The sequence below is a fragment of the Mustelus asterias genome, unplaced genomic scaffold, assembly GCF_964213995.1.
Source record: "Mustelus asterias unplaced genomic scaffold, sMusAst1.hap1.1 HAP1_SCAFFOLD_3288, whole genome shotgun sequence".
NCBI classification, from domain to species: domain Eukaryota; kingdom Metazoa; phylum Chordata; class Chondrichthyes; order Carcharhiniformes; family Triakidae; genus Mustelus; species Mustelus asterias.
In genome coordinates this window covers 1-27527 of record NW_027593233.1, presented here as the reverse complement: position 1 = coordinate 27527, position 27527 = coordinate 1, and the positions used below count along the sequence as shown (strand labels likewise).

General features: G+C 55.3%; 1 protein-coding gene across 1 annotated transcript; it reads left to right on the top strand.

Annotated features, from left to right (window-relative positions):
* The first annotated feature begins 133 nt into the window (after positions 1 to 133).
* Positions 134 to 26017, top strand: pi4kb (phosphatidylinositol 4-kinase, catalytic, beta). Its single transcript, XM_078208188.1, has 9 exons — positions 134 to 383; positions 2865 to 3092; positions 3780 to 3889; positions 5386 to 5490; positions 8164 to 8287; positions 9520 to 9785; positions 16058 to 16190; positions 20530 to 20650; positions 25480 to 26017. The coding sequence occupies exons 1-9, from the start codon at positions 198 to 200 to the stop codon at positions 25659 to 25661; spliced, it is 1455 nt and encodes a 484-aa protein (XP_078064314.1). The 5' UTR covers positions 134 to 197; the 3' UTR covers positions 25662 to 26017.
* The last annotated feature ends 1510 nt before the right edge of the window (positions 26018 to 27527 follow it).

The window sequence follows — 27527 nt, the reverse complement described above, 5'->3', positions numbered from 1 at the left end:
TGTTGAGATGTACGCAGGCACCCCTTGAATCGTGCGGGAGTGATTCTCCCCCCCCCCCCCCCCTCCCCCCCCCCCCACCGTCCTTCGAGCCTTCCTGTTGCCCACGTTGACCTCTTTCTCTCCCCCCCTCCCCCACCTTCCTATCTCCGTAGCATCCCGCCAGGTTGGCCCCCGAGAGGGAGTTCATCAAGTCGCTGATGGGAATCGGCAAGCGGCTAGTCACCCTGACCACCAAGGAGCAGAAGACGCAGCGGCTCATCTCGGAGCTGTCTCTGTTGAACCACAAGCTCCCGTCGCGGGTCTGGCTACCCACGTCCGGCTTCGACCACCACGTGGTCCGGGTCCCCCACAACCAGGCGGTCGTACTCAACTCCAAGGACAAGGTCAGTACCGCCTCCACCGCATTGCACGATATGCAAGTTAATCTATTAGTGTGACAAGTTGGCTTGTGTTAACACTGCAATGAAGTTACTGCAACAATTCTGCTTGTCGCCACACTCCTGTTCGGGTAACACTGAAGGAGAATTTAGCACGGCCAATCCACCCGAACCTGCACATCTTTGGACTGTGGGAGGAAACCGGAGCACCCGGAGGAAACCCACGCAGACACGGGGAGAATGTGCAGACCCCGCACAGACAGTGACCCGAGCCGGGAATCGAACCCGGCTCCCTAGCACTGTGAGGCATCAGTGCTAACCGCTGTGTCACCGTGCCACCCCCTAGGGGCAGAATGGATATAGGAGCAGAATTAGGCCACTCGGACCATCGAGTCTGCCCCGCCATTCAATCATGGCTGATATTTTTCTCATCCCCCATTTCCAGCCTTTTCCCCATAACCCCTGATCCCCTTATTCATCAAGAACCTATCTATCTCTGTCTTAAAGACACTCAATGACCTGGCCTCCACAGCCTTCTGTGGCAAAGAGTTCCACACATTCACCACTCTCTGGCTGAAGAAATTCCTCCTCATCTCTGTTTTAAAGGATTGTCCCTTTAGTCTGAGGTTGTGCCCTCTGGTTCTAGTTTTTCCTACTAGTGGAAACATCCTCTCCACGTCCACTCTATCCAGGCCTCGCAGTATCCTGTAAGTTTCAATAAGATCCCCCCCGTCCTCAACCGTTCCTCATCCGACAAGCTCTTCATTCCAGGGATCATTTTTGTGAACCTCCTCTGGACCCTTTCCAAGGCCGGCACATCCTTCCTTAGATACAGTTTTAAAGGAGTGTCCCTTCACTCTGAGGCTGTGCCCTTGGATCCCAGTCTCTCCGACTGGGTGGAGGATGTTACAGAGATAGGGAGGGGGTGTAGGGGCTGGAGGAGGTTACAGAGATAGGGAGGGGGTGTGGTTGCTGGGGGAGGTTACAGAGATAGGGAGGGGGTGTAGGGGCTGGAGGGGGTTACAGAGATAGGGAGGGGGTATCGGGGCTGGAGGAGGTTACAGAGATAGGGAGGGGGTGTGGTTGCTGGGGGAGGTTACAGAGATAGGGAGGGGGTGTAGGGGCTGGAGGGGGTTACAGAGATAGGGAGGGGGTATCGGGGCTGGAGGAGGTTACAGAGATAGGGAGGGGGTGTAGGGGGCTGGAGGAGGTTACAGAGATAGGGAGGGGGTGTAGGGGCTGGAGGAGGTTTCAGAGATAGGGAGGGGGTGTAGGGGCTGGAGGAGGTTACAGAGATAGGGAGGGGGTGTAGGGGCTGGAGGAGGTTACAGAAATAGGGAGGGGGTGTAGGGGCTGGAGGATGTTACAGAGATAGGGAGGGGGTGTAGGGGCTGGAGGAGGTTACAGAGATAGGGAGGGGGTGTGGTTGCTGGGGGAGGTTACAGAGATAGGGAGGGGGTGTAGGGGCTGGAGGGGGTTACAGAGATAGGGAGGGGGTATCGGGGCTGGAGGAGGTTACAGAGATAGGGAGGGGGTGTAGGGGCTGGAGGATGTTACAGAGATAGGGAGGGGGTGTAGGGGCTGGAGGAGGTTACAGAGATAGGGAGGGGGTGTAGGGGCTGGAGGAGGTTACAGAGATAGGGAGGGGGTGTAGGGGCTGGAGGAGGTTACAGAAATAGGGAGGGGGTGTAGGGGCTGGAGGATGTTACAGAGATAGGGAGGGGGTGTAGGGGCTGGAGGAGGTTACAGAGATAGGGAGGGGGGTAGTTGCTGGAGGAGGTTAGAGATAGGGAGGGGGGTAGTTGCTGGAGGAGGTTACAGAGATAGGGAGGGGGTGTGGTGGCTGGAGGGGGTTACAGAGATAGGGAGGGGGTATCGGGGCTGGAGGAGGTTACAGAGATAGGGAGGGGGTGTAGGGGGCTGCAGGAGGTTACAGAGATAGGGAGGGGGTGTAGGGGCTGGAGGGGGTTACAGAGATAGGGAGGGGGTGTAGGGGCTGGAGGGGGTTACAGAGATAGGGAGGGGGTGTCGGGGCTGGGGGAGGTTACAGAGATAGGGAGGGGGTGTAGGGGCTGGAGAAGGTTATAGCGATAGGGAGGGGGTCTAGGGGCTGGAGGAGGTTACAGAGATAGGGAGGGGGTGTCGGGGACTGGAGGAGGTTACAGAGATGGGGAGGGGGTGTAGGGGCTGGAGGGGGTTACAGAGATAGGGAGGGGGTGTCGGGGGCCGGAGGAGGTTACAGAGATCTGGAGGGGGTTACAGAGATAGGGAGGGGGTGTAGGGGCTGGAGGGGGTTACAGGGATAGGGAGGGGGTGTAGGGGCTGGAAGAGGTTACAGAGATAGGGAGGGGGTGTTGGTGACTCACTGGCCCCGTGTGTTAGGAGATGTGTTCTGTAATGTTTGACGCTGAATCAATTTGCAGCTCTCGGAGTTGTTCTCTGTAACCTCCTCCAGCCCCTACACCCCCTCCTGTTGTTCCCCTCCAGGCTCCCTATCTCATCTACGTCGAGGTGCTGGAATGCGACAACCTGGAGACATCGCCAGTTCCCGCTCGGATCCCCGAGATCCGTATCCGCAGCACTCGCTCGGTGGAGAACCTGCCCGACTGCGGCTGTGTGCACGAGCAGCGTGCCGGCAACTTCAGCACCGTGCCTAACTACGACAACGATGACGAGGCCTGGTCGGTGGATGATATCGGGGAGCTGCAGGTCGAGGTGAGGAGTCCGCTCCCTCGGCACTGACCCTCCCACAGTGCGGCACTCCCTCGGCACTGACCCTCCCACAGTGCGGCGCTCCCTCGGCACTGACCCTCCCACAGTGCGGCACTCCCTCGGCACTGACCCTCCCACAGTGCGGCGCTCCCTCGGCACTGACCCTCCCACAGTGCGGCGCTCCCTCGGCACTGACCCTCCCACAGTGCGGCGCTCCCTCAGCACTGACCCTCCCACAGTGTAGCGCTGCCTCAGCACTGACCCTCCCACTGTGCGGCGCTGCCTCAGCACTGACCCTCCCACTGTGCGGCGCTCCCTCAGCACTGACCCTCCCACAGTGCGGCGCTCCCTCAGCACTGACCCTCCCACAGTGCGGCGCTCCCTCAGCACTGACCCTCCCACAGTGTGGCACTCCCTCAGCACTGACCCTGCCACAGTGCAGTGCTCCCTCAGCACCGACCCTCCCGCAGTGCGGCGTTCCCTCAGCACCGACCCTCCCACAGTGCGGCGCTCCCTCAGCACTGACCCTCCCACAGTGTGGCACTCCCTCAACACTGACCCTCCCACAGTGCGGCGCTCCCTCGGCACCGACCCTCCCACAGTGCGGCGCTCCCTCTTGCTGTGTGAACCTGTGTCACGTGCTGTGGGCTGATTGTAATGTTTAATCCTCCCCTTTTCTGTTTCTGCCAGCTTCCCGAAATCCACACTAACAGCAGCGACAACATCTCCCAGTTTTCCGTGGATAGCATCACCAGCCAGGAGAGCAAGGAGCCGGTGTTTATCGCTGCCGGCGATATCAGGTACCTGCCTGTGTTTGTGTGTCTCTCTACCTCGCCCTGTTTCTGCTCCCACACCCGCCCCACTTGCTCACTCTGACCATTGGGGGGAATCCGGGGCCTCTAGCCGTGCCTGGATCTCTGGCTTGGTGAAGCCAGGGGAAGGTGTGTAACTCCCCTCTGTGCTGCCACTTCTCCAGGCACTCCATCTAATGGCACTGTTCCACCCCCAGTCTTTGTATTTTCAGAGGCGTATTATGACGCACGACACGGTGGCACAGTGGGGTTAGCACTGCTGCCTCACAGCGGCAGGGACCCAGGTTCGATTCCCGGCCTCGGGTCACTGTCTGTGCGTTCTCCCCGTGTTAGCCTGGGTTTCCTCTGTTAGCTGAGAGGCAGACAATCAAAAGGCAAAAGCCTGCAGAGCCTGCTACCAAGGCAACCCCGATGCTTGGTCCTGGTTACAAATGTTGCACTCTGTATACCCACTGTACCCCGTATTGTAAACATCCAAGCGCTGAGCACAAAACCAGCTCTTAAAGGGGCCACACTTCATAAGCTCATTCGCCACAGGTGCCACATACGATCTTAAGGCGTGGGAGCTCTTGTCAATCGGCCTCTTGAGATGATGGCTCCGCCATCCTGTAACATGGTGGCTGATCTGACTGTGGGGCCTCTTGTCAATCAAAAACCTCTCTAACCCGACCTCAAATATGTTCAATGACCCGTAGTAGTCCCCCCACTGCTTCCTGGGGGCGGGGTGGTGGGGGAGAGAATTCCATAGACTAACCTCCGAGAGAAAAAATTCCTCCCCCATCTCCGTCCACTCAGAATCTGATATTTCAGTAAGATCTCTTCCTCATTCTCCGAATGAATGTTGACCCACATTCTGCTCGTAAGACATTCCCCTTCTTCCCCCCCACATCCCAGGATTCTTCCGGCTCCGTGTGGGTTTCCTCCCACAGTCCAAAGATGTGCGGATTACGTGGATTGGCCATGCAAAATTGCCCCTTACTGTCCAATGATGTGCTGGTTAGGTGGATTGGCCATGCTAAGTTGCTCCAGAGTGTCCAGAGATGTGCAGGTTAGGTGGATTGGCCATGCTAAATTGCCCCTTACTGTCCAATGATGTGCAGGTTAGGTGGATTGGCCATGCTAAATTGCCCCTTACTGTCCAATGATGTGCAGGTTAGGTGGATTGGCCATGCTAAGTTGCTCCAGAGTGTCCAGAGATGTGCAGGTTAGGTGGATTGGCCATGCTAAATTGCCCCTTACTGTCCAATGATGTGCAGGTTAGGTGGATTGGCCATGCTAAATTGCCCCTTGGAGGTTGGTTCAAACTGAGTTGGTTAATTACCTGCAGAGATGTTGTTTTCGGGGCTACTATTCAGGCCGGGGAGGGAGTGGGGAGTCGCTCTTCCTCGCGGAGGGCCAGCACAATGGGCGCGAGGGGCTGAGTGGCCCCCAGCCGACCGTTCCGAGCGTCCCGCTTTCTACCCTTTTGCCTGTTGACCTTGCAGGCGGCGCCTCTCGGAGCAGCTGGCCCACGCCCCCACCACGTTCAAGCGGGACCCCGAGGACCCTTCCGCCGTCGCACTGAAGGAGCCCTGGCAGGAGAAAGTCAGGTAAGAGAGCTCGCTGTCCGCCCCCCCCTGATAACTCCCACCCGGTGAGCTGGTGCGCCCGAGAGCCGGAGGGGAGCTTGGCTCTGCCAGAGAGAGAGTCCCCGGGGAGCCGCAATTGTTCTCCTGACGGTAAAGACGGTTAAAGGGGGGGATTTAATGGCGTCCCAGTTGTGGTGGGCAGCCCATAACTGCAGCGTGACTGTTGACAAAGCAACTTGCAGTGGGAATAATTAACCATGAAAGGTAGCCTTTAGGGGCACGGACCAGATTACGTACATCAAGAAACTTACTGTTCTGACTGCAGTTCTTTGGTCGATCAAACCGGGGCAGGACTCACTCTGTTAATGGTAGGGCGTTGGGACGAGTTACAGAACAGCGATCTAGGGGTACAGGTTCATTGCTCCTTGAAAGTGGAGTCACAGGTGGACAGAGTGGTGAAGAAGGCATTCGACATGCTTGGTTTCATCGGTCAGAACATTGAATACAGGAGTTGGGACGTCTTGTTGAAGTTGTACAAGACCTTGGTAAGGCCACACTTGGAATACTGTGTACAGTTCTGGTCACCCTATTATAGAAAGGATATTATTAAACTAGAAAGAGTGCAGAAAAGATTTACTAGGATGCTACCGGGACTTGATGGATTGAGTTATAAGGCTGGGCGGCACGGTAGCACAGTGGTTAGCACTGCTGCTTCACAGCTCCAGGGTCCTGGGTTCGATTCCCGGCTCGGGTCACTGTCTGTGTGGAGTTTGCACATTCTCCTCGTGTCTGCGTGGGTTTCCTCCGGGTGCTCCGGTTTCCTCCCACAGTCCAAAGATGTGCGGGTTAGGTTGATTGGCCAGGTTAAAAATTGCCCCTTAGAGTCCTGAGATGCGTAGGTTAGTGGGATTAGCGGGTAAATATGTGGGGGTAGGGCCTGGGTGGGATTGTGGTCGGTGCAGACTCGATGGGCCGAATGGCCTCCTTCTGCACTGTAGGGTTTCTATGATTCTATGAGAGGCTGGATAGACTGGGACTTTTTTCTCTGGGGTGTAGGAGGCTGAGGGGTGATCTTATAGAGGTCAATAAAATAATGAGAGGCACAGATCAGCTAGATAGTCGACATTTTTTCCCAAAGGTAGGGGAGTCTAAAACTAGAGGGCATAGGTTTAAGGTGAGAGGGGAGAGATACAAAAGGGTTCAGAGGGGCAGTTTTTTCACACAGGGTGGCGAGTGTCTGGAACAAGCTGCCAGAGGCAGTAGTAGAGGTGGGTAAAATTTTGTCTTTTAAAGACAGTTACATGGGTAAGATGGGTATAGAGGGATATGGGCCAAACGCGGGCAATTGGGATTAGCTTAGGGGTTTAAAAACTGGGCAGCATGGACAAGTTGGGCCGTAGGACCCGTTTCCGTGCTGTAAACTCTCGGACGTGGAGGCTTTGGAGGGAGTACAGAAAAGGTTTGCCAGGATGTTGCCTGGTATGGAGGGTATTAGCTATGAGGAGAGATTGAATAAACTGGGATTGTTCTCCCTGGAAAGACGGAGGCTGAGGGGGTGACTTGAAAGAAATTTATAAAATTATGAGGGGATATGGATAGGGTGAAGCTTTTTCCCAGAAAAATGGCAATTGCAAGGGGGCACAAGTTCAAGGAAGTGTGAGATATTGCACTTTGGAAAGACAAACCAAAGTAGAACGTACAGGGTAAATGGTAGGACTCTGAAGAGTGCAGTTGAACAGAGGGATCTGGGAATACAGGTACAGAATTCCCTAAAAGTGACGTCACAGGTGGATAGGGTCGTAAAGAGTGCCTTTGGTACATTGGCCTTTATCAGTCGGAGTATCGAGTATAAAAGTTGGTGTGTTATGGTAAGGTTATATAAGGCATTGGTGAGGCCGAATTTGGAGTATTGTGTACAGTTTTGGTCACCTAGTTACAGGAAGGATGTAAATAAGATTGAAAGAGTGCAGAGAAGGTTCACAAGGATGTTGCCGGGACTTGAGAAGCTGAGTTACAGAGAGAGATTGAACAGGTTGGGACTTTATTCCCTGGAGCGTAGAAGATTGAGGGGAGATTTGATAGAGGTGTATAAGATTTTGATGGGTATAGATAGAGTGAATGCAAGCAGGCTTTTTCCGCTGAGGCTAGGGGAGAAAAAAACCAGAGGGCATGGGTTAAGGGTGAAAGGAGAAAAGTTTAAAGGGAATATTAGGGGGGGCTTCTTCACGCAGAGAGTGGTGGGAGTGTGGAATGAGCTGCCGGATAAAGTGGTAAATGCGGGGTCACTTTTAACATTTAAGAAAAACTTGGACGGGTTCATGGATGAGAGGGGTGTGGAGGGATATGGTCCAAGTGCAGGTCAGTGGGACTAGGCAAAAAATGGTTCGGCACAGACAAGAAGGGCCAAAAGGCCTGTTTCTGAGCTGTAATTTTCTATGGTTCGGGGGGAAATGTTCAGTGGAGGTGTGCGGGGAAAGGGTGGTGGGGGCCTGGAATGCACTGCCAAGTGAGGTGGTTGAGGCAGACGGGTTAGACTTATCTGGATAGACACATGAACAGACAGGGAATAGAGGGATACAGGACAACGTGATTGGCACAGGCTTAGTGGGCCGTAGGTCCTGTTCCTGTGCTGTGCTGTTCTTTGTTCTTCTCTGACTCTCCCGCACCTCACCCGATCTCTTCCCCCTTTTTCAGGCGGATCCGGGAGAATTCTCCATACGGCCACTTCCCCAATTGGCGCCTCCTGTCGGTCATCGTGAAGTGCGGCGATGATCTTCGCCAGGAGCTCTTGGCTTATCAGGTGTTGAAACAGCTGCAGGTAAGGCACTTCCTCCCGCCATGATGGACACCACTGGCCAACGGGGGCAGGTCAGGGTGGCCTCCGCTGGCTCGTGGGTCACCAGCGAAGGGGGTGGGGGGCACAGGGTTCAATTGTCAAGCATTTTTTAAAATCCATTCGCGGGACATGGGCGTCCCAGCATTTATCGCCTATCCCTAATTGCACTTGAAGTTAGTAGTTTGCACAGCAATCTGAGTCAATCACATTGCTGTGGCTCTGGAGTCACATGTCGGCCAGACCGGGGTAAGAACGGCAGATTTCCTTCCCCAAAGAGAACCAGATGGGTTTTCCTGACAATGGGTCATCAGTAGATTCTTAATTCCAGATTTTTATTATTGAATTCAAATTCCACCATCTGCCGTGGCGGGATTCGGACGCGGGTCTCCAGTGGCGATAATACCACTGGGCTATCGCCTCCCCTGAAACTATGGAACTATATTGTTTAAAAAAACAATATACCATGGTGTTCCCCATATGTCTATTGCCCCCCCCCTTGTCCTTCTAGATGGTAAAGGTGGTGGGTTTGGAAGGTGCTGTCGAAGGAGTCTTGGTGAGTCGCTGCGGTGCATCTTGTAGATGGTTCACACGGCTGCCGCTGTGCGTCGGTGGTGGAGGGAGTGAGTGTTTGTGGTTAGCGTGTCGATCGAGCGGGGCTGCTTTGTCCTGGATGGTGTCGAGCTTCTCGAGTGTTGTTGGGAGCCGCACTCATCCAGGCAAGTGGAGATTGTTGTTGGAGCCGCACTCATCCAGGCAAGTGGAGATTGTTGTTGGAGCCGCACTCATCCAGGCAAGTGGAGATTGTTGTTGGAGCCGCACTCCTCCAGGCAAGTGGAGATTGTTGTTGGAGCCGCACTCATCCAGGCAAGTGGAGATTGTTGTTGGAGCCGCACTCATCCAGGCAAGTGGAGAGTGTTCCATCACACTCCTGACTTGTGCCTTGTAGATGGTGGACAGACTTTGGGGAGTCAGGAGGTGAGTTACTCTCCGCAGGATTCCCAGCCTCTGACCTGCTCTGGGAGCCACAGTATTTATATGGCTGGGTCCAGTTCAGATTCTGGTCAGTGGTAACCCCCAGGATGTTGATAGTGGGGAATTCAGTGATGGTCTGGGGGGAGGTTGGTCCACCTTGATGTTTTGGGCATGCGCCCCAGATTCTATACGCCAGGCATTAATCACACTCCTAACTCCTCCTCACTCCTCCTCCTCCACAGGCCATTTGGGTGGTGGAGCGGGTCCCACTCTGGATCAAGCCCTACAAGATCCTGGTGATCTCCGCAGATAGTGGGATGATTGAGCCAGTGGTGAATGCCGTCTCGCTCCATCAAATTAAAAAGCAGTCGCAGCTCTCCTTACTGGACTACTTCCTGCAGGAACACGGGAACTACAACACAGAGGAGTTCCTGTCGGCACAGCGCAACTTTGTCCAGAGCTGTGCAGGCTATTGCTTGGTCTGTTACCTCCTCCAGGTCAAAGACAGGTGAGTACCGTCCGTGTACGGGGCGCAGAGAACCTGCGCAGCAGTGGGCTGGACTACTGTTCGGGGCAGGGTCGATGATTCAAGGTAGCTGTGAAAAGTAAAGTTTATTTATTAGTGTCACAAGTAAGGCTTACATTAACACTGCAATGAATTGTATAGAAAGGATATTATTAGACTAGAAAGAGTGCAGAAGAGATTTACTGGGATGCTACTGGGACTTGATGGTTTGAGTTATCAGGAGAGACTGGATAGACTGGGACTTTTTTCTCTGGGGTGTAGGAGGCTGAGGGGTGACCTTATAGAGGTCTATAAAATAATGAGGGGCACAGATCAGCTAGATAGTCAATAGCTTTTCCCAAAGGTAGGGGGAGTCTAAAACTAGAGGGCATAGGTTTAAGGTGAGAGGGGAGAGATACAAAAGGGTCCAGAGGGGCAATTTTTTCACAGAGGGTGGTGAGTGTCTGGAACGAGCTGCCAGAGGCAGTAGTAGAGGTGGGTACAATTTTGTCTTTTAAAAAGCATTTAGATAGTTACATGGGTACGATGGGTATAGAGAGATATGGGCCAAACGTGGGCAATTGGGATTAGATTAGGGGCTTTTAAAAAAAAAAAAGGGCGGCATGGACAGGTTGGGCCGAAGGGCCTGTTTCCATGCTGTAAATCTCTATGACTCTAAGTTACTGTGAAATTCTCCCAGTCGCCACATTCCGACGTTTGGGTCGATGCACCCTAGCCAGCACTTCTTTCGGAGTGTGGGAGGAAACCGGAGCACCCGGAGGAAACCCACACAGACACGGAGAAGGTGCAGTCTCTGCACAGAGAGTGACCCAAGCCAGGAATCGAATCCGGGTCCCTGGCGTCGTGAATATAAGAACTAGGAGCAGGAGTAGGCCATCTGGCCCCTCGAGCCTGCTCCGCCATTCAATAAGATCATGGCTGATCTTTTCGTGGACTCAGCTCCACTTACCCACCCGCTCACCTTAATTCCTTTACTGTTCCAAAATCTTATCTATCCTCGCCTTAAAAACATTCTATGAGGTAGCCTCAACTGCTTCACTGGGCAGGGAATTCCACAGATTCACAACCCTTTGGGTGAAGAGGTTCCTCCTCAACTCAGTCCTAAATCTGCTCCCCCTTATTCTGAGGCCATGCCCCCTAGTTCTAGTTTCACCCGCCAGTGGAAACAACCTCCCTGCTTCTATCTTATCTATTCCCTTCATAATCTTATATGTTTCTATAAGATCTCCCTGATTCGTCTGAATTCCAATGAGTGTAGCCCCAGTCTACTCAGTCTCTCCTCATAAGCCAACCCCCTCAACTCCGGAATCAACCTAGTGAATCTCCTCTGCACCCCCTCCAGTGCCAGTATATCCTTTCTCAAGTAAGGAGACCAAAACTGTACACAGTACTCCAGGTGTGGCCTCACCAGCACCTTATACAGCTGCAACATAACCTCGCTGTTTTTAAACTCCATCCCTCTAGCAATGAAGGACAAAATTCCATTTGCCTTCTTAATTACCTGCTGCACCTGCAAACCAACTCCTTGTGATCCATGCACAAGGACACCCAGGTCCCTCTGCACAGCAGCATGCTGCAACTTTTTACCATTTAAATAATAGTCCATTTTGCTGGTATTCCTACCAAAATGGATGACCTCACATTTACCAACATTGTACTCCATCTGCCAGACCCTCGCCCACTCACTTAGATTATCTATATCCCTCTGCAGACTTTCAGCATCCTCTGCACACTTTGCCCTGCCACCCATCTTAGTGTCATCTGCGCATTTTGACACACTGCACTTGGTCCCCAACTCCAAATCATCACTGTAAATCGTAAACAATTGCGGTCCCAACACTGATCCCTGAGGCACATCACTAGTCACTGATCGCCAACCAGAAAAACACCCATTTACCCCATTAACCCACAGTGCCGCGATCACGAGGCCCGGACAGGACAGAGAGGGAGAAACCCGTTTCCCCCTCGTAAGAGGATGGAGAACAAGAGGGACACAGATTTGAAGCGATTTGCAAAAGAGGCAAGCGCAAAGGGAGGAAGAAAACTCTCACCCAGCGAGCGGTTGGGGTCTGGAATGTTCCGCCCGGAAGTGTGAGGGACGGGCAGGTTCAGTCGAGAGTGTTACAACGGATAGGTTGATGCCCTCTCTGCGAACTAACACTTAACCACTCCAAGAGAATACCTCGCTTTATAATCTGTTAAAGTGTGTGAGAGAAATAGTACGATCTATGCGTCAGCGACTTTTCCTGGTTAAATCAAAATAACAAAGAAAGAACAAAGAAAATTACAGCACAGGAACAGGCCCTTTGGCCCTCCAAGCCTGAACCGACCTGCTGCCCGATTTAACTAAAACCCCCTACCCTTCCGGGGACCATATCCCTCTATTCCCATCCTATTCATGTATTTGTCAAGACGCCCCTTAAAACTCACTATCATATCCACTTCCACTACCTCCCCCGGCAGCGAGTTCCAGGCACCCACCACCCTCTGTGTAAAAACATCTGCCTCGTACATCTCCTTTAAACCTTGCCCCTCGCACCTTAAACCTGTGCCCCCTAGTAATTGATTCTTCCACCCTGAGAAAATGCTTCTGACTATCCACTCTGTCCCTCATAATCTTGTAGACTTCTATCAGGTCTCCCCTCAACCTCCGTCATTCCAGTGAGAACAAACCAAGTTTCTCCAACCTCTCCTCATAGCTAATGCCCTCCATACCAGGCAACATCCTGGTAAATCTTTTCTGTAACCCTCTCCAAAGCCTCCACATCCTTCTGGTAGTGTGGCAACCAGAATTGAACACTATATTTCCAAGTGCGGCCTAACTAAGGTTCTACAAAGCTGCAACATGACTTGCAAATTTTTTAACTCAATACCCCGGCCGATGAAGGCAAGCATGCCGTATGCCTTCTTGACTACCTTCTCCACCTGCGTTGCCACTTTCAGTGACCTGTGTACCTGTACACCCAGATCCCTCTGCCTATAGCTATGAGACTCTCTGTAAAATCAACAGATAATACTTTATTTATCTAACTAGCAGTGAACAGGTTAACTAAACTATTAACAAACAAAATAAAACGCTATTCTAATGGTATGCTGTGAGGATGAATACAATTACCACTTATTAACCAAAAAAATAGAATGTAGTTTTCGACACACTTAAAATACAACCAGGTTTTATCTTCTATCGTCTTTGCGACCTTCACGATTGAGATGAGTCTTTCTTTTAAGACATAACTGAACTGTGGCAATTGTTGTCTCTCTGGATCTGAGAGCTGTCTCTTATACCTCGGACAACATATCAATATCCCCACAATGGGATTGGTTCTCCGGTTACCAAAACATCAAATTTAAATCTAATAGGCTGCTGTTAGCTCAGTGCCATGTTTAAACTGGGCAAAATTCAAAAAAACAGCCTGTTGTCTTGGCAACACCACTGCCTGGCCTCGTGATCCAATGTTTCAGTCTGTGTACTCTATATGCTCCCACATATCTCTCTTTTTTTAAACTCTTAAGTACAGAAAAGATAACACCTTTTTTAACAGACTATTTTATAAATATCAACTTCGCAACAGGAGGGCATTAGATGATTATTTGAATAGAAACAATGTGCAGGGGGTACTGGGGAATGGCACTAAGTCATGGAGTATTGTGTGCAGTTTTGGTGCCCTTATCTGAGGAAGGATCTCCTTGCTATAGAGGGAGCCCAGCGAAGGTTTACCAGGCTGATTCCTGGGATGGCAGGTCTGTCATATGAGGAGAGATTAAGTCGGTTAGGATTATATTCACTGGAGTTTAGGAGAGTGAGAGGAGATCTCATAGAAACTTATAAAATTCTAACAGGGCAGATTCAGAAAGAATGTTCCCGATGGTGGGGGGAGTCCAGGACTAGGGGGTCATAGTTTGAGGATAAGGGATAAACCTTTTAGGGCTGAGGTGAGGAGAAATTTCTTCACCCAGAGGGTGGTGAATGTGTGGAATTCACTCCCACAGAAAGTAGCTGAGGTCAAAACGTTGTGTGATTTCAAGAAGGAATTAGATATCGCTCTCGGGGCTGAAGGGATCGAGGGACATGGGGGGGGAAAGGGGGGGATCAGGATATTGAATTTGATGATCAGCCATGATCGTAATGAATGTTGGAGCAGGCTGGAAGGGCCGAATGGCCTCCTCCTCCTTCTAGTTTCTATGAAACTCTAATCCACCTGACATACTCATTTTTTGGACTCAAAGGGGCAATTTAGCACGGCCAATCCACCCAACCTACACATCTTTCGGACTGTGGGAGGAAACCGGAGCACCCGGAGGAAACCCACGCAGACACGGGGAGAACGTGCAGACTCCTCACAGACAGTGACCCGAGCCGGGTTTCGAACCTGGGACCCTGGCGCTGTGAGGCAGCGGCGCTAACCCACTGCGCCACCTACTGACCAGGATTTTTACAGCAATCCCCAACCTCTGATAATATTCCTCTCCTCTTGTGCTCTTACGGGAACCCGCAGCCCAGGGGCCATATAGTTGACAACCTGTTGGGGCCACAGTCGGGTCAGCCATGATCTCATTGAAGGATGCAGTGGGTTTGAGGGGCCGAATGGCCTACTCTGAATCCATGTGTTGGTGGGTGACCTGGTCGCTTATCATTTGGCTGCCTGGGATGGAACGTTTAAGTTATGAAGAGAGATTGGGAAGGCTTGGATTGTTTTCTCTGGCGCAGAGAAGACTGAGGGGGGGGGGGGGGGGCGACCTGATCGAGGAGGTCAAGATTGAGGGGCGTGGATAGGGAGCAGCCGTTCCCCTCAGTTGAAGTGTCACGAGAGGACATAAGTTAAAAGTGAAGGGTAGAAGGTTGAGGGGGGATTTGAGGAAACACTTTTTCACCTAAAGGGTGGTGAGGGTCTGGAATGCGCTGCCTGGGAGGGTGGTAGAGGTGGGATGCTTCACATCTTTAAAGAGTACCTGGATGAGCGATTGGCACGTCAAAACATTCAGGGCTATGGTCCAAGCACTGCTGCCATTCCGGGAATCCGTCTGGTGAATCTTCGCTGGACTCCCTCAATAGCAAGAATGTCCTTCCTCAGACCAGGAGACAAAACCTGCACACAATACTCAAGGTGTGGCCTCACCAAGGCCCTGTATAACTACAGCAAGACATCCTTACTCCTATACTCAAATCCTCTTGCTATGAAGGCCAGGACGCCATTAAACTCACTCACCCCCTGCTGTATCTGCATGCTGATCTTCAACTTGTGAGTTGGGCGGCACGGAGGCACAGTGGTTAGCACTGCTGTCTCATGGTGCCAGGGACCCAGGTTTGATTCCCGTCTCTGTGTGGAGTCTGCACGTTCTCCCCCCCCCCCCCCCCCCCCCATGTCTACGTGGGTTTCCTCCAGGTTCTCCGGTTTCCTCCCGCAGTCCGAAAGACGTGCTGGTTAGGGTGCATTGGTCGTGCTAAATTGCCCCTTGGTGTCCAAAGATGTGCGGGTTAGGCAGATTGGCCATGCTAAATTGCCCCTTAGTGTCCAAAGATGTGCGGGTTAGGCGGATTGGCCATGCTAAATTGCCCCTTAGTGTCCAAAGATGTGCGGGTTAGGTGGATTGGCCATGCTAAATTGCCCCTTAGTGTCCAAAGATGTGCGGGTTAGGCGGATTGGCCATGCTAAATTGCCCCTTAGTGTCCAAAGATGTGCGGGTTAGGCGGATTGGCCATGCTAAATTGCCCCTTAGTGTCCAAAGATGTGCAGGTTAGGGGGATTGGCCATGCTAAATTGCCCCTTAGTGTCCAAAGATGTGCGTGTTAGGCGGATTGGCCGTGCTAAATTGCCCCTTAGTGTCCAAAGATGTGCAGGTTAGGGGGATTGGCCATGCTAAATTGCCCCTTAGTGTCCAAAGATGTGCGTGTTAGGCGGATTGGCCGGGCTAAATTGCCCCTTGGTGTCAGGCGGACTAGCTAGTGTAAATGTCTGGGGTTACGGGGCCTGGGTGGGATTGTGGTTGGTGCAGCCTCGATGGGCCGAATGGCCTCCTCCTGCACTGTAGGGATTCTATGTTCCACCATGACACCCAGGTCTCGCTGCACTTCCCTTTTTCCGAAACTGCCGCCGTTCAGATTATAATCTTCCTTCCTGTTTTTGCCACCATAGTGGATAATCTCGCACCGATTCGCGTTACCCTGAGTTTGCTAAGTATAAAGGCACGCTTCTCCTTCAGGGCGAGCTTTAACCCATCAACCACCATCTTACAATTTATTTTTTATCTTTCAGGCATAACGGCAATATTCTTCTGGACTCCGAGGGCCACATCATCCACATAGACTTCGGCTTCATCCTGTCCAGCTCCCCTCGCAACCTGGGCTTCGAGACGTCTGCCTTCAAGCTCACCAGCGAGTTTGTAGACGTAAGTCTTCCTCGCCCAAACGTATTAAAAACCCACCGTGCGGGCCCGTGACCAAGCAGGCTCGGGGTCGATAGGTCAGATCCCAGTCGCGGAGAGGCACAGGGGTGATTTAATTTATTATTGTCACGTGTATCGGGATACGGTGAAAAGTATTGTTTCTTGCGCGCTATACAGACAAAGCATACCGTTCATAGAGTACATAGATTTGATTTATTATTGTCACATGTATCGGGATACAGTGAAAAGTATTGTTGCTTGCGCGCTATACAGACAAAGCATACCGTTCATAGAGTACATAGATTTGATTTATTATTGTCACATGTATCGGGATACAGTGAAAAGTATTGTTTCTTGCGCGCTATACAGACAAAGCATACCGTTCATAGAGTACATAGATTTGATTTATTATTGTCACATGTATTGAAACATGTGACTTGGTTCGTTCTCACTGGAACGACGGAGGTTGAGGGGGCGACCTGATAGAAGTCTACAAGATTATGAGGGGCAGAGTGGATAGTCAGAAGCTTTTTCCCAGGGTGGAAGAGTCAATTACTCGGGGGCACAGGTTTAAGGTGCGAGGGGCATAGGTTTAAAGGAGATGTACGAGACAGATTTTTTACAGAAGGTGGTGGGTGCCTGGAACTCGCTGCCGGGGGAGGTAGTGGAAGCGGATACGATCGTAAATTTTAAGGGGCGTCTTGATATGAATAGGATGGGAATGGAGGGATATGGTCCCCGGGAGGGTAGGGGGTTTTAGTTCAATCGGGCAGCATGGTCGGTGCAGGCTTGGAGGGGCCGAAGGGCCTGTTCCTGTGCTGTAATTTTCTTTGTTCCTTGTATTGGGATACAGTGAAAAGTATTGTTTCTTGCGCGCTATACAGACAAAGCATACCGTTCATAGAGTACATAGATTTGATTTATTATTGTCACGTGTAAAAGTTAAAGATTGTTTATTAGTCACAAGTCGGCTTACATGAACACAATTAAGTTACTGTGAAAATCCCCTAGTTGCCACACTCTGGTGCCTGTTCAGGCCAATGCACCCTAACCAGTACATCTTTCGGATTGTGGGAGGAAACCAGAGCACCCGGAGGAAACCCACACAGACACGGGGAGAACGTGCAAACTCCACACAGACAGTGACCCGAGCTGGGAATCGAACCAAGGTCCCTGGTGCTGTGAAGCAGCATTGTGTGCCACTATGCCACTGTATTGGGATGCAGTGAAAAGTATTGTTTCTTGCGCGCTATACAGACAAAGCATACCGTTCATATAGGAGGAAAGGAGAGAGTGCAGAATGTAGTGTTACAGTCATAGCTAGGGTGTAGAGAAAGATCAGCTTAGTGCGAGGTAGGTCCATTCAAAAGTCTGACAGCAGCAGGGAAGAAGCTGTTCTTGAGTCGGTCGGTACGTGACCTCAGACTTTTGTATCTTTTTCCCCGACGGAAGAAGGTGGAAGAGAGAATGTCCGGGGCGCGTGGGGGTCCTTGATTATGCCGGCTGCTTTGCCGAGGCAGCGGGAAGTGTTGACGAAGTCAATGGATGGGAGGCTGGTTTGCGTGATCGATTGGGCTACATTCACGACCTTTTGTGGTTCCTTGCGGTCTTGGGCAGAGCAGGAGCCAGACCAAGCTGTGATACAACCAGAAAGAATGCTTTCTATGATGCATCTGTAAAAGTTGTAGCTGACATGCCGATTTCCTTCGTCTTCTGAGAAAGTAGAGGCGTTGGTGGGGCTTCCTTAACTGTAGTGTCTATAGTTAACTATAGGGTGCGCTGGTGAGCATGCGGTTCCGGTACTCAGCTCTTGGGATCCCACCGCGCACAGGGTGAGGCCAGTTTTACCCGTCGAACCTCTTGTCGCTTCTTTTCTTTTGACCAGCCAACCAAGTGCCATGTGACGCGGACCTCTGTGTGAGCCACTGTGAAGGGAAAGGTTGGGGAGAGGGGGGGCTGGGGGAGGCGGGGCTTGAGAGGGGGTTGGGGAGGCGGGGCTTGAGAGGGGGTTGGGGAGGCGGGGCTCGAGAGGGGGCTGGTGGAGGCGGGGCTCGAGCGGGGGGGCTGGTGGAGGCGGGGCTCGAGCGGGGGGGCTGGTGGAGGCGGGGCTCGAGCGGGGGGCTGGTGGAGGCGGGGCTCGAGCGGGGGGCTGGTGGAGGCGGGGCTCGAGCGGGGGGCTGGTGGAGGTGGGGCTCGAGCGGGGGGCTGGTGGAGGCGGGGCTCGAGCGGGGGGGCTGGTGGAGGCGGGGCTCGAGCGGGGGGCTGGTGGAGGCGGGGCTCGAGCGGGGGGCTGGTGGAGGCGGGGCTCGAGCGGGGGGCTGGTGGAGGCGGGGCTCGAGAGGGGGGCTGGTGGAGGCGGGGCTCGAGAGGGGGGCTGGTGGAGGCGGGGCTCGAGAGGGGGGCTGGTGGAGGCGGGGCTCGAGAGGGGGGCTGGTGGAGGCGGGGCTCGAGAGGGGGGCTGGTGGAGGCGGGGCTCGAGAGGGGGGCTGGTGGGAGGGGGGCTGGTGGAGGCGGGGCTCGAGAGGGGGGCTGGTGGAGGCGGGGCTCGAGAGGGGGGCTGGTGGAGGCGGGGCTCGAGAGGGGGGCTGGTGGAGGCGGGGCTCGAGAGGGGGGCTGGTGGAGGCGGGGCTCGAGAGGGGGGCTGGTGGAGGCGGGGCTCGAGAGGGGGGCTGGTGGAGGCGGGGCTCGAGAGGGGGGCTGGTGGAGGCGGGGCTCGAGAGGGGGGCTGGTGGAGGCGGGGCTCGAGGGCGGGGCTCGAGAGGGGGGCTGGTGGAGGCGGGGCTCCAGGGCTGGCCAGCGAGATTCCAGCGCCCCAAACAAAGAGAACAGGGAACCCTGGAAGCATCTGCGCAGAGAGAAACCGGGTTGATGTTTTGTCTCCGTGTGACTCCTCTTCAGGGCTACGGGAGACAGTGGGTTAGCACTACTGCCTCACGACACCAGGGACCTGGGTTCGATTCCCGGCTCGGGTCACTGTCTGTGTGGAGTCTGCACGTTCTCCCCGTGTCTGCGTGGGTTTCCTCCCACAGTCTGAAAGACAGGGTGGATTGGCCATGCTAAATTCTCCCTTGGTGTACCCGAACAGGAGTGTGGCAACTTGGGGACTTTCACAGTAACTTCATAGCAGTGTTAACGTAAGCCTACTTGTGACACTAATATAAAACCTTAAACTTTACAGGTATAGAAGGGCAGCATGCATTGGGTTTCCTCCGGGTGCTCTGATTTCCCCTCATAGTCCGAAAGATGTGCAGGTTAGGGGGATTGGCCGTGCTAAATTGCCCCTTTGTGTCATGGGGATCAGCTAGGGTAAATACATGCGGTTAAGAGGATAGGGCCTGGGTGGGATTGTGGTCGGTGCAGACTCGATGGGCCGAATGGCCTCCTTCTGCACTGTCGGGATTCTGAGAAGAAACTATCGCTAAATTTGCAGATGACACTAAAATGGGTGGAACCGCAAGTTGCAACAAGGCCAGTAAGAAACTTATAAATGGATAGGGATAGGTTGGGCGAGTGGGCCAAAATGTGGCAGATGCAGTTTAACTTGGATAAGTGTGAGGTTATCCAATTTGGTCGAAAAATGGAAAGGTCAACTGATTAACGAGCTGGAGAGAGATTTTGAGATGCTTTGATGCAGCGGGATCTGGGTGTCCTCGTGCGTGAGTTGTAGAAAACTAGTATGCAGATTATTATGGTTCAGGTTGGAAACTCCACAGTCTCGTATGCAGCCCACCTGAACCATAAGTTTTGCTTCTTGAATGAGGCTGGGATAAGCATGAGATGTTCCACTTCAGATGTGATTCAAATTTCGGGCGGCACGGTGGCACAGTGGGGTTAGCACTGCTGCTTCACAGCTCCAGGGACCCGGGTTCGATTCCCGGCTCGGGTCACTGTCTGTGTGGAGTTTGCACATTCTCCTCGTGTCTGCGTGGGTTTCCTCCGGGTGCTCCGGTTTCCTCCCACAGTCCAAAGATGTGCGGGTTAGGTTGATTGGCCGTGCTAAAATTGCCCCTTCGTGTCTTGAGATGGGTAGGTTAGAGGGATTAGCGGGTAAATATGTAGGGATGTGGGGGTAGGGCCTGGGTGGGATTGTGGTCGGTGTAGACTCGATGGGCCGAATGGCCTCTTTCTACACTGTAGGGTTTCTATGTCTCTGTCAAATGACCCAGTAGGGAGCTTTTACCAAACCAAGTTAATTTAAGAATATAGTTAACACGTATAGTAAGAAAATGAGCAAGAACTTTTACCCAATTACAAACCAGAAACAAACAACCACTGTAATGTATAACTCTTGATGGATATCTCTAAAGTATTTATGTACATTGCTTTCCCGTTCCCTCTGCAGGTGATGGGAGGCTTGGACGGGGACATGTTCAACTATTACAAGATGCTGATGTTACAGGGCCTGATCGCAGCTCGCAAGCACATGGATAAAGTGGCTCAGATTGTAGAGATAATGCAGCAAGGTGCGTGCGGCGCCCCCCCCCCCCCCCCCCCCCCTCCGTTAGGCCAGTTGCTGTCGAGGGACCAGCGGGCGGGGATTGTCATGGCGTTTGTGATCCCTCCCCCTCTCCCTCCCTCCCTCTCTGTGAATAACCTCGCTGTTAGTACCCTGGGGGACAGGAGTGCAGCGCGATGTGTAATGGAGGGGTGAGGGGGGTTTGCCCCCTGTGTGTGTCGGCCCCTCAGACTTTTCTCAGCTTGCTGGTTTGGTTCCCACCTGGACTGGGATGATTGGGAAGGCGCGCAAATGTGTGAGTGTGCGCATGGATAATTATAGTGTGCGAGTGTGAAAGAGAGAGAGAGAGAGAGAGAGTGAGAGAGGCAGAGAGAGAGTGCAGAGAAGGTTTACCAGGATGTTGCCTGGTATGGAGGGTCTTAGCTATGAGGAGAGATTGGGTAAACTGGGCTTGTTCTCCCTGGAAAGACGGAGAATGAGGGGAGATCTAATAGAGGTGTACAAGATTATGAAGGGGATAGATAGGATGAACAGTGGGAAGCTTTTTCCCAGGTCGGAGGTGACGATCACGAGGGGTCACGGGCTCAAGGTGAGAGGGGTGAGGTATAACTCGGATATCAGAGGGACGTTTTTTTACACAGAGTGGGGGGGGGCCTGGAATGCGCTGCCAAGTAGGGTGGTGGTGGCAGACACGCTGACATCGTTTAAGACTTACCTGGATAGTCACATGAGCAGCCTGGGAATGGAGGGATACAAACGATTGGTCTAGTTGGACCAAGGAGCGGCACAGGCTTAGAGGGCCGAAGGGCCTGTTTCCTGTGCTGTACTATTCATTCTTCTTTGTTCAGAGAGAGAGAGAGACAGTCAGTGTGAGAGGCAGAGCGAGAGAGAGACGGTCTGTGAGAGACAGAGAGAGAGACAGTCGGTGAGAGACAGAGCGAGAGAGAGACAGTCAGTGTGAGAGAGACAGAGTCGCGGTGCAGAGCAAACTGTCCTGTGTTTCTTTGTCTAACGCAGTGTCCCGGTCAGTTTATCCCACAGGTGATGACGAGAGTTGCTCAGGAAGTTCACAGGCCAGGCAGGTGCTAGCGCTGCGAGATTTACTGTGTGAGTGACAGTCCGCAAGAAGCACAGACAACCGCAAGCAGAGAGTGTCCACACAGCAGGGAGAGGGGTCAGGGAGAGGGGAGGGACATGGAGGGGGGAGGGAGGAAGAGGGGAGGAACATGGAGGGGGGAGGGAGAAGAAACATGGAGGGGTCAGGGAGAGAGGAGGAACATGGAGCGGGGAGGGAGGGGGGACATGGAGCGGGGAGGGAGGGGGGACATGGAGCGGGGAGGGAGGGGGGACATGGAGCGGGGAGGGAGGGGGGACATGGAGGGGGGAGGGAGGAGGGACATGGAGGGGGGAGGGAGGAGGGACATGGAGGGGGGAGGGAGGGGGGACATGGAGGGGGGAGGGACATGGAGGGGGGAGGGAGAGGGATGCACGGGGAGGGAGGTGTCAGAATCAGGCTTACAGCATGGAAACAGGCCCTTCGGCGAAACTTGTCCATGCTGCCCTTTTTTTCAGCCCCTAAGCTAGTCCCAATTGTCCGCATTTGGCCCATATCCCTCTATACCCATCGTACCCATGTAACTGTTTAAATGCTTTTTAAAAGACAAAATTGTACCCGCCTCTACTACTACCTCTGGCAGCTCGTTCCAGACACTCACCACCCTCTCTGTGAAAAAATTGCCCCTCTGGGCCCTTTTGTATCTCTCCCCTCTCACCTTAAACCTGTGCCCTCTAGTTTTAGACTCCCCTACCTTTGGGAAAAGATATTGACTATCTCGCTGATCTGTGCCCCTCATTATTTTCTAGACCTCTATAAGATCACCCCTCAGCCTCCTACGCTACAGAGAGAAAAGTCCCAGTCTATCCAGCCCCTCCTTATAACTCCAAGTCCTGGTAGCATCCTAGTAAATCTTTTCTGCACTCTTTCCAGTTTAATAATATCCTTTCTATATTAGGGTGACCAGAACTGCACACAGTATTCCAAGTGTGGCCTTACCAATGTTTTGTACAACTTCAACAAGACGTCCCAACTCCTGTATTCAATGTTCTGACCGATGAAACCAAGCATGCCGAATGCCTTCTTCACCACTCTGTCCACCTGTGACTCCACTTTCAAGGAGCTATGAACCTGTACCCCTAGAACTCTTTGTTCTGTAACTCTCCCCAACGCCCGACCATTAACTGAGTAAGTCCTGCCCTGGTTCGATCTACCAAAATGCATCACCTCGAATTTATGATAGGTGGAGAGGGAAATGGGAGGGACAGGGAGACGGGCATGCGGGGAGGGAGGCTGGGAGAGAGAGGCAGGGGAGGCAGGCACAGTAGCGGGGAGAGGGCTGAGGGAGGCAGGCACGCAGGGGGACCTGGGACACATCCCGTTGCCCCTGTGCCCTCCGCTCTCGCCCACACGTGAGCCAAGGTCCAGATCGATGCACCTGATTCCAATCGTCCCTCAGCAATGCTGCCAGCAACAGTGGTGTTGGTGGCTAACTAGCGCCACCTGCAGTGATTGTTGCCTGTGCCAAAAGGTGCCCAAGACCTGTGTATGTTAGGGAGGAAGGGAAGGATGGTCCCACCCAAAACTGGCACTGCCAGTAATGACGGAGCGCCGCACTGTGGGAGGGTCAGTACTGAGGGAGCGCCGCACTGTGGGAGGGTCGGTACTGAGGGAGCGCCGCACTGTGGGAGGGTCGGTGCTGAGGGAGCGCCGCACTGTGGGAGGGTCAGTGCTGAGGGAGCGCCGCACTGTGGGTGGGTCAGTGCTGAGGGAGCGCCGCACTGTGGGAGGGTCAGTGCTGAGGGAGCGCCGCACTGTGGGAGGGTCAGTGCCCGAGGGAGCGCTGCACTGTGGGAGGGTCGGTGCCCGAGGGAGCGCCCACTGTGGGAGGGTCGGTGCCGAGAGAGCGCCGCACTGTGGGAGGGTCGGTGCTGAGGGAGCGCCGCACTGTGGGAGGGTCGGTGCTGAGGGAGCGCCGCACTGTGGGAGGGTCGGTGCTGAGGGAGCGCCGCACTGTGGGAGGGTCAGTGCTGAGGGAGCACCGCACTGTGGGAGGGTCGGTGCTGAGGGAGCGCCGCACTGTGGGTGGGTCAGTGCTGAGGAGCGCCGCACTGTGGGAGGGTCAGTGCTGAGGGAGCGCCGCACTGTGGGAGGGTCAGTGCTGAGGGTGCCCCGCACTGTGGGAGGGTCAGTGCTGAGGGAGCGCCGCACTGTGGGAGGGTCAGTGCTGAGGGAGCACCGCACTGTGGGAGGGTCAGTGCTGAGGGAGCGCCGCACTGTGGGAGGGTCAGTGCTGAGGGTGCCCCGCACTGTGGGAGGGTCAGTGCTGAGGGAGGGTCAGCGCTGAGGGAGCGCCGCACTGTGGGAGGGTCAGTGCCCGAGGGAGCGCTGCACTGTGGGAGGGTCGGTGCCCGAGGGAGCGCCGCACTGTGGGAGGGTCGGTGCCGAGAGAGCGCCGCACTGTGGGAGGGTCGGTGCTGAGGGAGCGCCGCACTGTGGGAGGGTCGGTGCTGAGGGAGCGCCGCACTGTGGGAGGGTCGGTGCTGAGGGAGCGCCGCACTGTGGGAGGGTCAGTGCTGAGGGAGCACCGCACTGTGGGAGGGTCGGTGCTGAGGGAGCGCCGCACTGTGGGTGGGTCAGTGCTGAGGGAGCGCCGCACTGTGGGAGGGTCAGTGCTGAGGGAGCGCCGCACTGTGGGAGGGTCAGTGCTGAGGGTGCCCCGCACTGTGGGAGGGTCAGTGCTGAGGGAGCGCCGCACTGTGGGAGGGTCAGTGCTGAGGGAGCACCGCACTGTGGGAGGGTCAGTGCTGAGGGAGCGCCGCACTGTGGGGTGGTCAGTGCTGAGGGAGCGCCGCACTGTGGGAGGGTCAGTGCTGAGGGAGCTCAGTGCTGAGGGAGCGCCGCACTGTGGGAGGGTCAGTGCTGAGGGAGCGCCGCACTGTGGGTGGGTCAGTGCTGAGGGAGCGCCGCACTGTGGGAGGGTCAGTGCTGAGGGAGCTCAGTGCTGAGGGAGCGCCGCACTGTGGGAGGGTCAGTGCTGAGGGAGCGCCGCACTGTGGGTGGGTCAGTGCTGAGGGAGCGCCGCACTGTGGGAGGGTCAGTGCTGAGGGAGCGCCGCACTGTGGGAGGGTCAGTGCTGAGGGAGCGCCGCACTGTGGGTGGGTCAGTGCTGAGGGAGTGCCGCACTGTGGGAGGGTCAGTGCTGAGGGAGCGCCGCACTGTGGGGCGGTCAGTGCTGAGGGAGCGCCGCACTGTGGGAGGGTCAGTGCTGAGGGAGCGCCGCACTGTGGGAGGGTCAGTGCTGAGGGAGCGCCGCACTGTGGGAGGGTCAGTGCTGAGGAGCGCCGCACTGTGGGAGGGTCAGTGCTGAGGGAGCGCCGCACTGTGGGAGGGTCAGTGCTGAGGGAGCGCCGCACTGTGGGAGGGTCAGTGCTGAGGGAGCGCCGCACTGTGGGAGGGTCGGTGCTGAGGGAGCGCCGCACTGTGGGAGGGTCGGTGCTGAGGGAGTGCCGCACTGTGGGAGGGTCAGTGCTGAGGGAGCGCCGCACTGTGGGAGGGTCAGTGCTGAGGGAGTGCCGCACTGTGGGAGGGTCGGTGCTGAGGGAGTGCCGCACTGTGGGAGGGTCAGTGCTGAGGGAGCGCCCCACTGTGGGAGGGTCGGTGCTGAGGGAGCGCCGCACTGTGGGAGGGTCAGTGCTAAACGTCGACAGTAATTGAGTGTCGCCGGAGATCCATTCCTGTTCGCCATCTTAAAGCAGTTCTTCTCTGTGTGAATTCTCCAGGCTCCCAGCTTCCCTGTTTTCATGGCTCCGGAACCATCCGGCATCTGAAGGAACGCTTCCACATGAACCTGACCGAGGAGCAGCTGCAGGGTCTGATTGAGCAGATGGTAGACGGCAGCATGCGCTCCCTCACCACCAAGCTCTACGATGGCTTTCAGTACCTGACCAACGGCATCATGTGAATCCTCCCCCTTCCCCAGCTCCCCGTCCCCTCCGCCAGTCCTCCCCAGAACCGCGGGGGCGCACGGCCAAGCGAGAGAGAGCGCCAGCGAGGGAGCGAGGGCCTCGACTGCAACCATGCACCCCCCCACCTCTCCCCGACCTCCCTCCTCTCTCTCCCTTCCCCCCTCCCTCTCTCTCTCTTCCCCCCTCCCTCTCTCTCTCCCTCTCCCCTTCCCGCTCCCCTCTCTCTCCCTTCGACCCCCTCTCTCTCTCTCCCTCTCCTCCTTCCCCCTCTCTCTCTCCCCTCTCCCTCTCCCCTTCCCCCTCCTCTCTCTCCCTCTCCTCCTTCCCCCTCCTCTCTCTCCCTTCCCCCTCTCGTTCTCTCTCTCCTTCCCCCTCTCGTTCTCTCTCTCCCTCCCCCTCTCATTCTCTCTCTCCCTCCCCTCCACCCCCCTCTCTCCCTCTCCTTCACCCCCTCCCTCTCCTTCACCCCCTCCCTCTCTCTCCCTCTCCTTCACCCCCTCCCTCTCTCTCCCTCTCCTTCACCCCCTCCCTCTCTCTCCCTCTCCTTCACCCCCTCCCTCTCTCTCCCTCTCCTTCACCCCCTCCCTCTCTCCCTCTCCTTCACCCCCTCCCTCTCTCTCCCTCTCCTTCACCCCCTCCCTCTCTCTCCCTCTCCTTCACCCCCTCCCTCTCTCTCCCTCTCCTTCACCCCCTCCCTCTCTCTCCCTCTCCTTCACCCCCTCCCTCTCTCTCCCTCTCCTTCACCCCCTCCCTCTCTCTCCCTCTCCTTCACCCCCTCCCTCTCTCTCCCTCTCCTTCACCCCCTCCCTCTCTCTCCCTCTCCTTCACCCCCTTCCCTCTCTCTCCCTCTCCTTCACCCCCTCTCTCTCCCTCTCCTTCACCCCCCTCCTCTCTCTCCCTCTCCTTCACCCCCCCCTCTCTCTCTCCCTCTCCTTCACCCCCCCCTCTCTCTCTCCCTCTCCTTCACCCCCCTCCCTCTCTCTCCCTCTCCTTCACCCCCCTCCCTCTCTCTCCCTCTCCTTCACCCCCCCTCCCTCTCTCTCCCTCTCTTTCACCCCCCTCCCTCTCTCTCCCTCTCCTTCACCCCCCTCCCTCTCTCTCCCCTCCTTCGCCCCTCCCCTCTCTCTCCCTCTCCTTCGCCCCCTCCCCCTCTCTCCCTCTCCTTCGCCCCCTCCCTCTCTCTCCCTCTCCTTCGCCCCCTCCCCCTCTCTCCCTCTCCTTCGCCCCCTCCCCTCTCTCCCTCTCCTTCGCCCCCTCCCCCTCTCTCCTCTCCTTCGCCCCCTCCCCCTCTCTCCCTCTCCTTCGCCCCCTCCCCCTCTCCTCCTCTCCTTCGCCCCCTCCCCCTCTCTCCCTCTCCTTCGCCCCCTCCCCTCTCTCCCTCTCCTTCGCCCCCTCCCCCTCTCTCCCTCTCCTTCGCCCCCTCCCCTCTCTCCCTCTCCTTCGCCCCCTCCCCTCTCTCCCTCTCCTTCGCCCCCTCCCCCTCTCTCCCTCTCCTTCGCCCCCTCCCCCTCTCTCCCTCTCCTTCGCCCCCTCCCCCTCTCTCCCTCTCCTTCGCCCCCTCCCCCTCTCTCCCCTCCTTCGCCCCCTCCCCCTCTCTCCCTCTCCTTCGCCCTCCCCCTCTCTCCCTCTCCTTCGTCCCCTCCCCCTCTCTCCCTCTCCTCCCTCTCCCTCCCCCCGGCAAGCGGACCTGTTTACTCGAGCACGACCGCGGGACTGCGTGATTTGGACTAAAAGCGCTGAAGGGCGGCTTGGAGGAGACGGGGGAGGGGGGTGGGGGGTTGGTTTGCCTGCCCAGACGGGGTGGGGGGGGGGGTTCCATACACAGACGGTGGGGCGGGGGGTGGGACGTGTGGACGGGACTT